At 40.3% G+C, this 14,668-nt stretch overlaps 1 protein-coding gene across 3 annotated transcripts in view; it reads left to right on the top strand.

Annotated features, from left to right (window-relative positions):
• Positions 1-14,668, top strand: part of LOC108411445 (protein unc-13 homolog C-like) — a 331,641-nt gene that overhangs the window by 281,899 nt on the left and 35,074 nt on the right. For all 3 annotated transcript variants that reach the window (XM_037539851.1, XM_037539850.1, XM_037539852.1), the window contains one exon: positions 10,034-10,114. In XM_037539851.1, the coding sequence (XP_037395748.1) occupies positions 10,034-10,114 (81 nt within the window). The remainder of the gene's footprint in view (positions 1-10,033; positions 10,115-14,668) is intronic.

Genomic DNA, 14,668 nt, shown 5'->3' with positions numbered 1-14,668 from the left:
CTGCACAGAGCTATACTGAAATAAACTGAGCTACACAGAGCTATACTGAAATAAACTGAGCTGCACAGAGCTATACTGAAATAAACTGAGCTGCACAGAGCTATACTGAAATAAACTGAGCTACACAGAGCTATACTGAAATAAACTGAGCTACACAGAGCTATACTGAAATAAACTGAGCTGCACAGAGCTATACTGAAATAACTGAGCTACACAGAGCTATACTGAAATAAACTGAGCTACACAGAGCTATACTGAAATAAACTGAGCTACACAGAGCTATACTGAAATAAACTGAGCTACACAGAGCTATACTGAAATAAACTGAGCTACACAGAGCTATACTGAAATAAACTGAGCTACACAGAGCTATACTGAAATAAACTGAGCTGCACAGAGCTATACTGAAATAAACTGAGCTACACAGAGCTATACTGAAATAAACTGAGCTACACAGAGCTATACTGAAATAAACTGAGCTACACAGAGCTATACTGAAATAAACTGAGCTACACAGAGCTATACTGAAATAAACTGAGCTACACAGAGCTATACTGAAATAAACTGAGCTACACAGAGCTATACTGAAATAAACTGAGCTACACAGAGCTATACTGAAATAAACTGAGCTGCACAGCGCTATACTGAAATAAACTGAGCTGCACAGAGCTATACTGAAATAAACTGAGCTACACAGAGCTATACTGAAATAAACTGAGCTGCACAGAGCTATACTGAAATAAACTGAGCTGCACAGAGCTATACTGAAATAAACTGAGCTGCACAGAGCTATACTGAAATAAACTGAGCTGCACAGAGCTATACTGAAATAAACTGAGCTACACAGAGCTATACTGAAATAAACTGAGCTGCACAGAGCTATACTGAAATAAACTGAGCTACACAGAGCTATACTGAAATAAACTGAGCTACACAGAGCTATACTGAAATAAACTGAGCTGCACAGAGCTATACTGAAATAAACTGAGCTACACAGAGCTATACTGAAATAAACTGAGCTGCACAGAGCTATACTGAAATAAACTGAGCTACACAGAGCTATACTGAAATAAACTGAGCTGCACAGAGTTATACTGAAATAAACTGAGCTACACAGAGCTATACTGAAATAAACTGAGCTGCACAGAGCTATACTGAAATAAACTGAGCTACACAGAGCTATACTGAAATAAACTGAGCTGCACAGAGCTATACTGAAATAAACTGAGCTACACAGAGCTATACTGAAATAAACTGAGCTACACAGAGCTATACTGAAATAAACTGAGCTGCACAGAGCTATACTGAAATAAACTGAGCTGCACAGAGCTATACTGAAATAAACTGAGCTGCACAGAGCTATACTGAAATAAACTGAGCTACACAGAGCTATACTGAAATAAACTGAGCTGCACAGAGTTATACTGAAATAAACTGAGCTGACACAGAGCTATACTGAAATAAACTGAGCTACACAGAGCTATACTGAAATAAACTGAGCTACACAGAGCTATACTGAAATAAACTGAGCTGCACAGCGCTATACTGAAATAAACTGAGCTACACAGAGCTATACTGAAATAAACTGAGCTGCACAGAGCTATACTGAAATAAACTGAGCTACACAGAGCTATACTGAAATAAACTGAGCTACACAGAGCTATACTGAAATAAACTGAGCTGCACAGAGCTATACTGAAATAAACTGAGCTGCACAGAGCTATACTGAAATAAACTGAGCTACACAGAGCTATACTGAAATAAACTGAGCTGCACAGAGCTATACTGAAATAAACTGAGCTACACAGAGCTATACTGAAATAAACTGAGCTACACAGAGCTATACTGAAATAAACTGAGCTGCACAGAGCTATACTGAAATAAACTGAGCTACACAGAGCTATACTGAAATAAACTGAGCTGCACAGAGCTATACTGAAATAAACTGAGCTGCACAGAGCTATACTGAAATAAACTGAGCTGCACAGAGCTATACTGAAATAAACTGAGCTGCACAGAGCTATACTGAAATAAACTGAGCTACACAGAGCTATACTGAAATAAACTGAGCTGCACAGAGCTATACTGAAATAAACTGAGCTACACAGAGCTATACTGAAATAAACTGAGCTACACAGAGCTATACTGAAATAAACTGAGCTGCACAGAGCTATACTGAAATAAACTGAGCTAGCACAGAGCTATACTGAAATAAACTGAGCTGCACAGAGCTATACTGAAATAAACTGAGCTACACAGAGCTATACTGAAATAAACTGAGCTACACAGAGCTATACTGAAATAAACTGAGCTACACAGAGCTATACTGAAATAAACTGAGCTACACAGAGCTATACTGAAATAAACTGAGCTGCACAGAGCTATACTGAAATAAACTGAGCTACACAGAGCTATACTGAAATAAACTGAGCTACACAGAGCTATACTGAAATAAACTGAGCTACACAGAGCTATACTGAAATAAACTGAGCTGCACAGCGCTATACTGAAATAAACTGAGCTGCACAGAGCTATACTGAAATAAACTGAGCTACACAGAGCTATACTGAAATAAACTGAGCTACACAGAGCTATACTGAAATAAACTGAGCTGCACAGAGCTATACTGAAATAAACTGAGCTGCACAGAGCTATACTGAAATAAACTGAGCTACACAGAGCTATACTGAAATAAACTGAGCTGCACAGAGCTATACTGAAATAAACTGAGCTGCACAGAGCTATACTGAAATAAACTGAGCTGCACAGAGCTATACTGAAATAAACTGAGCTACACAGAGCTATACTGAAATAAACTGAGCTACACAGAGCTATACTGAAATAAACTGAGCTGCACAGAGCTATACTGAAATAAACTGAGCTACACAGAGCTATACTGAAATAAACTGAGCTTCACAGAGCTATACTGAAATAAACTGAGCTGCACAGAGCTATACTGAAATAAACTGAGCTACACAGAGCTATACTGAAATAAACTGAGCTGCACAGAGCTATACTGAAATAAACTGAGCTGCACAGAGCTATACTGAAATAAACTGAGCTACACAGAGCTATACTGAAATAAACTGAGCTGCACAGAGCTATACTGAAATAAACTGAGCTACACAGAGCTATACTGAAATAAACTGAGCTGCACAGAGCTATACTGAAATAAACTGAGCTGCACAGAGCTATACTGAAATAAACTGAGCTGCACAGAGCTATACTGAAATAAACTGAGCTACACAGAGCTATACTGAAATAAACTGAGCTGCACAGAGCTATACTGAAATAAACTGAGCTGCACAGAGCTATACTGAAATAAACTGAGCTACACAGAGCTATACTGAAATAAACTGAGCTGCACAGAGCTATACTGAAATAAACTGAGCTGCACAGAGCTATACTGAAATAAACTGAGCTGCACAGCGCTATACTGAAATAAACTGAGCTACACAGAGCTATACTGAAATAAACTGAGCTACACAGAGCTATACTGAAATAAACTGAGCTACACAGAGCTATACTGAAATAAACTGAGCTGCACAGAGCTATACTGAAATAAACTGAGCTACACAGAGCTATACTGAAATAAACTGAGCTACACAGAGCTATACTGAAATAAACTGAGCTACACAGAGCTATACTGAAATAAACTGAGCTGCACAGAGCTATACTGAAATAAACTGAGCTGCACAGAGCTATACTGAAATAAACTGAGCTACACAGCGCTATACTGAAATAAACTGAGCTACACAGAGCTATACTGAAATAAACTGAGCTACACAGAGCTATACTGAAATAAACTGAGCTACACAGAGCTATACTGAAATAAACTGAGCTACACAGAGCTATACTGAAATAAACTGAGCTACACAGAGCTATACTGAAATAAACTGAGCTGCACAGAGCTATACTGAAATAAACTGAGCTGCACAGAGCTATACTGAAATAAACTGAGCTACACAGAGCTATACTGAAATAAACTGAGCTACACAGAGCTATACTGAAATAAACTGAGCTGCACAGAGCTATACTGAAATAAACTGAGCTGCACAGAGCTATACTGAAATAAACTGAGCTACACAGAGCTATACTGAAATAAACTGAGCTGCACAGAGCTATACTGAAATAAACTGAGCTACACAGAGCTATACTGAAATAAACTGAGCTACACAGAGCTATACTGAAATAAACTGAGCTGCACAGAGCTATACTGAAATAAACTGAGCTGCACAGAGCTATACTGAAATAAACTGAGCTACACAGAGCTATACTGAAATAAACTGAGCTACACAGAGCTATACTGAAATAAACTGAGCTACACAGAGCTATACTGAAATAAACTGAGCTACACAGAGCTATACTGAAATAAACTGAGCTGCACAGAGCTATACTGAAATAAACTGAGCTGCACAGCGCTATACTGAAATAAACTGAGCTACACAGAGCTATACTGAAATAAACTGAGCTACACAGAGCTATACTGAAATAAACTGAGCTGCACAGAGTTATACTGAAATAAACTGAGCTGCACAGAGTTATACTGAAATAAACTGAGCTGCACAGAGCTATACTGAAATAAACTGAGCTGCACAGAGCTATACTGAAATAAACTGAGCTGCACAGCGCTATACTGAAATAAACTGAGCTGCACAGAGCTATACTGAAATAAACTGAGCTGCACAGAGCTATACTGAAATAAACTGAGCTGCACAGCGCTATACTGAAATAAACTGAGCTGCACAGAGCTATACTGAAATAAACTGAGCTACACAGAGCTATACTGAAATAAACTGAGCTACACAGAGCTATACTGAAATAAACTGAGCTGCACAGCGCTATACTGAAATAAACTGAGCTGCACAGAGCTATACTGAAATAAACTGAGCTGCACAGAGCTATACTGAAATAAACTGAGCTACACAGAGCTATACTGAAATAAACTGAGCTACACAGAGCTATACTGAAATAAACTGAGCTGCACAGAGCTATACTGAAATAAACTGAGCTGCACAGAGCTATACTGAAATAAACTGAGCTGCACAGAGTTATACTGAAATAAACTGAGCTACACAGAGCTTTACTGAAATAAACTGAGTGCGCAAATAACTGCCTCAGTTAGCTGATACCTTTCTTAAATATAGTTCCTCAACGCAACTGATCAGAATACCATTAAACATTATTTGCATCTGACGTGTTTGATAATAGAGAACCCATTAGCCATGTTTCAATCCTAATCACTCCCTGAAGAACCCTCGGGGTATGAACAGGTGGAGCTGGAACAGCACTGCAGGTCTGTTCTTCTTTAGAGCTCATCTGCATAGAAGCATTCTTCTCTCTCTTCTTCCCTGCCTCTCTCCCCCTTCTTCTTTTTCTCTTTTTCTCTCACTCTAATTCTACATCTGTCTATCTATCTGTTATTGCTATTTTACTATGCATTGTTCATTACATTAACGATAAATGTAATCAATTACACTTCGATTTTATTTACCTTTTTCATTGATGTGCACTTCTTGTTTTCTTGAGATTCGAGTGAGATATACAGTACAGTGGAAAAGTCTGAGACCACTTTACATTTATTAAAATTAGAGCTCTAAATTCGATATAAGATCAGAAATCTGAAAAACTGCAAGCTCCTAACAACTACCTGGAAGATCTGGTAGAGCCCAAAACTGCCCCCGTCAGATTAAAGCTTTCCTCTATGACAGAGCAGAGCAAATCAAGCTGCTTGAGATCTGAAAACATCCACAGGTGTTTCTGTCCATCCTTCCACTGTGAGAAGACCACTCAGCGCTGTGGGTCTGAAAGGACGTGTAGCTGATCAAGAAGAACCTCACTGAGAAAAGGAACCTGTAATGGTTAAATCTGTCATATCTTTTCTATCTCTCTCTCTCTGTAATTCATTTCTTATGCAATGAAACTCTCAAGGCCTCCTCCACTTCATCTTTACTCCTCACTTTTCTCTTAAGCTGTTCTCCAGCCTCAGCAATCTCAGTCTGCACCACCCCATTTAGCATGCTCGCTTTATAACACCGTTCCTCACCAGATGCAGCTCTTCTGCTTAATGAACACCTTACATGAGCTCTCAGAGGCCGCTCAGTTTCGAGGCATTATCATCCTGCGTGTCTGACCTTCTGCTCCTCAGCTTACTTTAAACCAGTGGTTCTTCCATGTACCGATGGTGGTGGTGTAACTGGGCATGTAACTCCATAATGAAATCTGTAGTTTCTTCATGAGGATGAGTTTTTTCTGTTATCTTATTTAAATAAAATGTGTTTTAATTTACAGCTTATGTACATTACATGCCCAAAAGTATGAGTACACCCAAATATTGCATCCATATATACTTGCTGAACATCTCAAAATCAAGGCTATTAATAGTTTGTCTCACTTTGCTGCCATAACAGCCTCTACTCTTCTGGAAAGGCTTTACACTTAAATTTGGAACTGTAGTAATTTGCTCCTATTCACCACAGGAGCTTTAGGGAGGACACAGTTAGTATTCGAGTTCATTACAAAGGTGCTGGATGAGGTTAAGGTCAGGGTTCTGTGCAGCCCGGTGAAGTTCATCACCATCTAACTTGGCAAATCAATATCAAGTTCAGTCTAGAGTTCAATTTTCCTAACTTCAGCAATAGCAGTGGATAAAACGGATGTAGTTTTTAGTCCTGGTTAAACCTTTAACTTACAAATAAATCCAAACTTCAACAATAAGGCACCACAAGAAGCATTAGCATTTCTGTGCCGCCTGAACAAAACCTTGTGTCTCTAAAATGGTAAATTTACAGGAGAAAGAAAAAATTTACTTTAGTTATAATGTAGGTCAATGGAACCAGAGGTCTTTTCAAGTACTTCTGGGTCAGAAGAAAACCTTGTATCTCCAAAATGGTAACTTTACAGAAGAAAGAAAAAATATACTTCACTTTTAATGTACGTCAATGGAACCAGAGTTTTGGGTCATTTTGGGTCATTTATTTTAGTCCATTCATCATGAAACTTACACACAGTGTAAAGGACAACAGGTAATTTCAAGTTATGTCAAAAACTGAAAAACGTCTAAAATGGAGATACAAGGTTTTCTTCCGACAACAGCGATATGGTGATCTTGTACTGTGGTCACCATGGAAGCCCAAACCATGAAGCTCCTAACAAACAGTCCTGCTGATATTGCTTCCAGATGCTGTCATATAGCCTGTTTGTTTAAACAAATCATCAATGCTAGCTTGTCATTTCCTCTTACTTGCAGTTGGCCAGGGCAGCTCTATCAGGGCAGAAATTTGATTAACAATCCTGTTGTAAAGACTCAAAAAGTCCATAAAGACCCTAAAAATCACTTAGTCCACTTGGGCCTCTGCGTATCGATCCTGCTGTTTCAGCTGATGAAGCGTGAAGCCTTTTGGTTTCCAAAAGCTGCAGTCTGATTAGAAAAGACAGTGAATGAAGTTAGAATGGAGAATTATAGCCCGATCAGGTTCGATCTCAGAACCGTTAGCAGACGTGAGTCTGTGCTAACGGCTGATCAATACAGGTGTAGGGAACCAGTTCTGACCTTTCATAAGAGAAAAATCAATGGACAGCTTTTTCTTTATAGCTCCTCTTATAGCATCCTTATACTCTCTCGCAGTCATACTCACACAGCTTTATTATAGGGAGAGCTGTTGGAGAGCGTGGCTGGCATGATTGCTTGTGCAGTGAGAGAAGTGAAGCAGCTGTTAGATCGACCCAGCCCTGCTGGAACGTTATCAGTGTCCAACTAGCTTAGCTGCACCAGGCATTTGCAACCTTCCACCAGGCCTGATTAAATGAAAGTGAAGTTTCATCACTTCTCTCCCGGGATGAGGTTTTGCTCTTAGCCCTGCTGATATCAAAGCTGGGGTTGAAAGTTGGGGAGGTTTTCTTTTTTTTTGTTTTTTTTAAACTAAGAGTTACTTTGAGGAAGCAAAGGCTACAAATCACAATCACAGAGAGGGAATAAGGCGAAGAAATGAATCAAAGGAAAATTCCTTGAATGTGTCTGCTTGCATTTGGATTATGTAATCCATTACCACCCACTTTGCTTCTGTGCTGAATGCTTCTGCGTTCAGTGCTTAAATGTGGATTTGGATGATGTGAACAAATTTGATATCACAACATATTTTTCCATGTTATGCCAGGTAGATCATTTATGAAGATTTGTGTGGCAGTCGAGGGCTGGAGGTTAGGGAACCAGCCTTGTGACCAGAAGGTCGCCAGTTCGTTCCCTTGAGCTGATAGTATGTGACTGAGGTGCCCTTGAGCAAGGCACCTAACCCCCAACTGCTCCCCGGGCGCTGTGGATAGGGCTGCCCACTGCTCACTGTCCCCTAGTGTGTGCATTCGCTAGTGTGTATGTGGTGTTTCACTGCATGGATGGGTTAGATTGTGGAGGTGAAATTACCATATTGTGGGTCATTTCATCTTAAAATAGTCCCTCAGGGCCAAAATCTCATAAAGTCTTGTGTTCACTACATGACTTTTAAAGTCTTAACAGATTATAAAAGCAGCAGAAGCTGTACAGAAGCAGCAGGTAAACATGTCTAAGTGAAGAACCTGGGTTTTAATTTGATGAGTTTGGCATCTTTTAGAGTTTTAAATGTACATACACTCTAACTGGTCTGAAACGCGATCGGGAGGCCAAAAATCTGAGACTCAATTCTCTCTCCAACTGTAGAGCCTCCAATAGAGCCGACCAGCACAGACTCAGTTGGCAAGCGCACCATTGCCTCCTCTCACACTTGCTTTGTTCACACTCACATTTTTTCATGGTTGTCCCCAAACTTTCTCTTTACGAGATCACATTGATCACATCTCACACCGCAAGACTTCACATTCACCACATAGTAGCTGGTACCAAAGCAGCAGTTCAGACAGGTGCTGTTAATACCAGATTGAGAAAGAAAACATCAGTAATTTTATTCAAATAAAATCGATTTTGGTCACTATTGTTATTGTTTAATCACCGATCCCAGCCTTCCTGTTATACACCACAACATTCGATGCTGCTGCCCTCCGTGGCAAAGTCCAGCGTTCGACTGCAGCTCTGATCCAGATGTGGCTTTCCTTAATCCTTTATCCTTTCAGCTTACAAAGACCAGCTGCTGGACAAGCACATATGACATTACGCAATGAGAGAGAGCAGAAATGGGCAGTGGCCAGCAAGGAAGGTGTAAAGAGTGTGAGAGTGGGAGTGAGGGGGTTTTAATCAGGCTTAGTGACGCAGGCTGGGTGAGGCGGGAGGACCGAGGGGATTGCTGTAGTTTAGTGGTGTTGGGGTTTAAGGGGTCATACTCTACCTCACACGAGGACCTGGCTCTGATAACCAGCTGTCCACTCAAACAGCTGGTGACCATACTTGTGCTAACTGGCAGCGACTGTTACATTCAGACTCAGTTTGTTTGGATACGATCTATAGATTATCTTAAGCACTAAATGCTGGAGCTCAGTCTCAGTTGAGTTTAGGACAGTGGCGTGGACCAGGTTAGGGCTAGTTTTTGGGTTTGTTTTTCTGTTTTACATAAAAAATACCCCTAATCTTTTCCTCAACCCACAATTGAAACAGTTTAGAGTTTAAGAGAGTTAGCATTAAGTGGAGCATGGACATTAGCTTTAGGTTTATGGACATGTTAAAGTGAATTTAATAGATGTATTTAATTGAAATGTACGTTTGTGACAAGGTGTGAATCTTTAGTGGCCCATGAAAATAATAGTACATCTAATCTTACATTGTCTCTTTTTTTCTGCCTGAGTGAATGTTTGTATGAAATAAAGTAAATTTCCAGTATTACAAAAACTCTTCTGCTCTGATGGTTTTGCTCTTTGTTCCCTTTGTAAATTTGACACTGGGTTCTGTTTAAATTGGTCTAAAAGCCAAATTGTATTGGAATATTCCAAAGCGGACTTCAACGCTTAACAAACGCCCAGACGTCGTCGTTGTTGCTGTAGAAAAAGCTACAAAAGTGGATGCACATGTCATCGTCTGTATCCTGAGCATCTTCTCTATCTCTGTTTTCAGGAACACGTGATCCGGGAGGAGGCTCGCAGCCTGACGCCACGACAGTGTGCAGCAATGGACCTGGTGCTTCCCACCATCAAGGTATCACTCTCTTTTTCTCTCTCTCTTTCTCTCGTTCCATCTTTCTCTCTCCCCTTGTCCATCTCTTACTCCTTTCCTGGGCACCGCTGATGATTCGTTTGCCCCATGAAATGTCTGAAATTTGAGAGCTCTATGGTTCTAAATAGGGCTTTGACCCAGTCCATCATGGCCTTCGTTTGGAGCATCTAAGGCTGTTTTCACAGAAGTTAGCTTGTTTTTTCAAGTCTTTTTGTGACATTTTATTGTTTTCTTTTGGTTCAGTTAGTTTCACACTGCAACGGCTATAGTCCACCAAATTACACGTGTAGAAATTTTGCAGAAATGCTCTATCCTCTGTTATTCTTACATTCACCACCATGAAAATGGTGTGTGACTCAGTCAACGTAATAATTATAAAGTTAACTTGGTCTCTACTTATTTATAATAGGCTCAATAGGATCAAATGCGTAGTGTTGCTACTATTTTACTTTTTTGTAACTTTTGCTCATTAGCAGCAGTTTGTGCTGCAGGAACAATATGAGCATCTGTCAAGAGTCAGACATTAAAACAGCACTGGTGGTACAGCTTTGACCTGCTAGCTACAGATAAGAAAAGCATGCTTTAGTATTGAATACCCTTGTTTACTGTGGGCCATTGTTAAAATGCATTCCTCCTTAAAGCAAACTGAACCAGGGCTTTCTTGGAAGCAGAATGAGTCTGTGTTTAGTTGTTTGGTGTAAACATGAGTGTTGCAGTGTTTACACCTGACGAAACGGACCAAACTAAAGAATATTTAATTGGACTATAACAAACAAAGTAGATGCGAAAGCACCCTCAAACAGTGAGTTGGCATCCAGGTATCATGCTAAAGTGTTTTGCACCTCGGAGAGAACCTAATCAGTTACAATTTCTTTTTATGTACAGCATCACTTGTGGTGTACTGCAAGGTTCAGTTTCAGGCCCAACTTTATTCTGTTTATATGCTGCTGTTAGGCTCAAAAACTGTGTCTCCCACAAGAGATAAGGAGTGAGAGAGGGGATGATGTTGGGAGATCAGGTATCATTGGGGTTTTGTAAGGTCACATTTGTTTAGAAAGGGCATTATATGGACATACGTTGGGCACCTCCTGCCATCCCTCTTCAGGAACAGCTTCTCTCTCTTCACTGCTCTCCTCACTCCTGCTCTTTCTCTCCCATTGTCTCTTTCTGCTCTACAGAGTGTGAATGTACATGGCAGCTAATCTCCGTGTCTAGACTGATATCTATATCCGTTTCTGTTTGTCTCAATAGCCTTTATCCTTGATAGCAATTTACCAGCCGTCCAGCAGCGAGGCCTGTTATGTGTTTATGTTGTATTCCTTTCCCACACCATCAGCATACACACTCTCTATGAGCTATTTTGGGAAGCAGATGAAGGTCTGGCTGTGGGGTTCGTCACACATGGGAGAGTATAGTGGTAACACAACCTCACACATTCACAGATGTGTAAATAGAGCTCTGCCTATTTGTAAAACTCTCTCTGTATGAATTGTCACTGCCTGTATATGTCCTGCCTCCATCTGCTCCGCTGGGGATTAAACCGATTCTGTTGTCTCCTTGGAGACGGGCATCTTCTGCCTCCTTGTTCTGATCAATCATGAAGGCAAAATATTCCTTATTAGCATTCACAGCAGAGGAACCAATTAGGGAAGTTTAAAAACCCCAAAAAAACAGGTCTAGGGGAGGGTTTAAGCAGTCCGACTTAAAAAGGCAGCGTAGAGGGATAGTTAGAGACGCTAGACTTGATGCAGTGAGTTGGAAAAATACAGTTAGTGGTGTGTTCAAAGGAACAGGATAAAAAATTTCTTCTTTTCCCCTTACCTCAGATGTATTGATCGTTTTTGGTGACATGCTGTGTATGACATACTTCGCACCGACATAGGGTAAAATTCACAGAGTGGACAGTGAGTGGACAAAGTGTTTAAAAACTCCAGCAGCACTGCTGTGTCTGATCCACTCGTTCCAGCACAACAAACTCTAACACACATCCACCACATCAGTGTTACTGCAGTGCTGAGAATCTTTAAATTTGAAGTTTGAGGGATCTCTAAATTTGATTTCTTGAAAAAACTGTTCCTTTAACCTGATTTGGTCTGTGGACTGGAGTCAGAGAGTAGACCTGGACTGGTCTCAGCAGGTCCCGAAATGTGGTCCAGTTTGGCAGTAGATTTAAAATGAGTTAGTGTGATTGGGTAGGTACCTAACAGATTTAGTGTTTCTAATAGATTTTTACTCAAACTCTCTTAGTTCAGGAGAGATAGCTGACTGAGGGGCGAGTTCTTCAGGAGTGTAGAAAGCAGCGGAGGGTTTTTTTGTTTTGTCCTTTTTCTGAATTAAGAGCAGCAGGGAACAAATTTCACTGCTTTAATCTTATTATCTGTCCTGCACTCCTGAGGGTCGGTCCATCGTTTTCGGCTTCATTACCGGGACCCCTCAGCTGTCCAGGGCGGTAGCTGTGTCGCAGGATTAAGGATTACACACAGTCGGACACTCGCCGCTGTCATATTGTCATGAAACATCTCTGCAATCACACACTGCTGCACCTCCCTGCCTGCGCTGCTCCTGTAACCCATCGCTGTTTCTCACTAATACGCCACTGACATTGCAGTAGCCTGTCAGTGATGTCATCTCAGTGAAACTATTGCTGCTGCAGTGATGCTACCATGGATACCATGGACCCTGCCTTTTCATTCCCATTCATTTTGGATTTACTGATTTGGTACCATATTTAATTTATGACTGGACATGAGACTGGACATCTGTGGGTGGTAATGACCACTTTGCTTTTGCGGATTCAGAGAGCTTAAGGCAAGGGTGGCACCACACCTCCGGTTAGTGGAACCGACTCAAACTAAATTTATACCGTACAGTCTGAAAAAAGGTGGTTCTTCAAGGGTTCCTTTGTAAAGGGAATGGTGCTATTTATAAACATGAGTTCTACATAGAACCATTTGCATGCTTAAATAATTATTTGCATGCTGAAACGGTTCTTTAGATCAATGGAGAATGCATTGCATACGGTTCTGTATAACACCAAAAAGGGTTCTTCTACTGTTACAAGCTTGACATTGTAACAGTCGTAGAACCCTTTTGGATGGATGGATGGATGGATGGATGGATGGATGGATGGAACTGTAATTACATAGGCTGTACTTCAATAATCCACCCATTGGTTAAATCACCCATAGTTACATTGTTGTTACTACACAGTTATGAGAGACACTTAATATAAAGTGGGACCGAAGTTTTATTCCAAGTGATTTTGAACCATTTATGTTGGAACATTCATCATAAAAGTTTGGTAACACTTTATTTGAAGGCTACCTACATAAGGGCTTCATAACACATTCATAAGCACTGAATAATGCGTTTATGAAGCACTACTTGAACATTTATTAAGTGCTTATGTCGGTTCTCGCAACCTGACATAAGATGTTTTATGAAATAAATGACATTTTACTGACATAATAAGAATAAACATTGAACATATTTACAGCACTAAACATTTAAAACACTATACATAACTATATATGTCAGCATTCTTAAGACGACATTGTATTAATATCAGGTGAAATATGCCTGGAAACCGCCCCCTCTTCCCTCCATGGCGTGGATAAGATGATTGATGCAATTATGTATAGGGTTTAAATATGTTTATTGCTGTAAATTTGTTCAAGGTTTATTCTTATTATATCAGTACAATGTCATTTATTTCATAAAACATCTTATGTCAGGTTGCGAGAACCGACATAAGCACTTAATAAATGTTCAAGTAGTGCTTCATAAACGCATTATTCAGTGCTTATGAATGTGTTATGAAGCCCTTATGTAGGTAGCCTTCAAATAAAGTGTTACCAAAAGTTTTTTACACAATGCAAAAGGCAGTCATGTTTAAATGATGGAGAGAAATGGAGATACATGGTTTTGTTTGGACAGTGATTATGTGATTGCATCTTTTCAGATGTCTTTTGCAGATATGATAGCACGTTTTAACGGGCAGAAAACGTTCTCCCTTTTTTTCCCCACATGATTTCTGTTGTAAGGCTAACTCTGCGTCACCAACACCAAAAAGAATTTGATTTGAGAGTTTGATTTTTTTTTTTTCTTTCAAAACAGCAACCATATCTCACGCCCGAAGGCTCCTTGTCACAGTCAGAAAACCAAATAACCTAGCTTGACCATTACTGTGCTGTGGTCTGCTCTTCAGTACTGGGGAAAGGAGAGGGTCACATGATATTGCCAGTGTCAGAGTTTTATTGGCCTCTTGTAACAGTGCATGCGGCCCATATTTCGTCCAGTTTCACACGGTGCGTCGCATTTGTTAGGCATGTTGACACACTTGTCACAAGAACTGGCATTCTCAATAAAGCACACGGAAGAAAGCGGCCATGAGCTGCGCTGCTGTGAATAAAAACCGTGGCAGACCATCTGGAATCTCCTGGAATACATCAGAAAATATTCATAAAGCCTGAAACTCCAGAAATTACAGCGGCCCTAAATCCACCTGCACCCTCGCTGATGGTCTTTTATGGGCAG

Source organism: Pygocentrus nattereri, chromosome 7, assembly GCF_015220715.1.
Source record: "Pygocentrus nattereri isolate fPygNat1 chromosome 7, fPygNat1.pri, whole genome shotgun sequence".
NCBI lineage: Eukaryota > Metazoa > Chordata > Actinopteri > Characiformes > Serrasalmidae > Pygocentrus > Pygocentrus nattereri.
The sequence above is the reverse complement of the archived record's forward strand: the minus strand, read 5'-3'. Positions and strand labels throughout refer to the sequence as shown.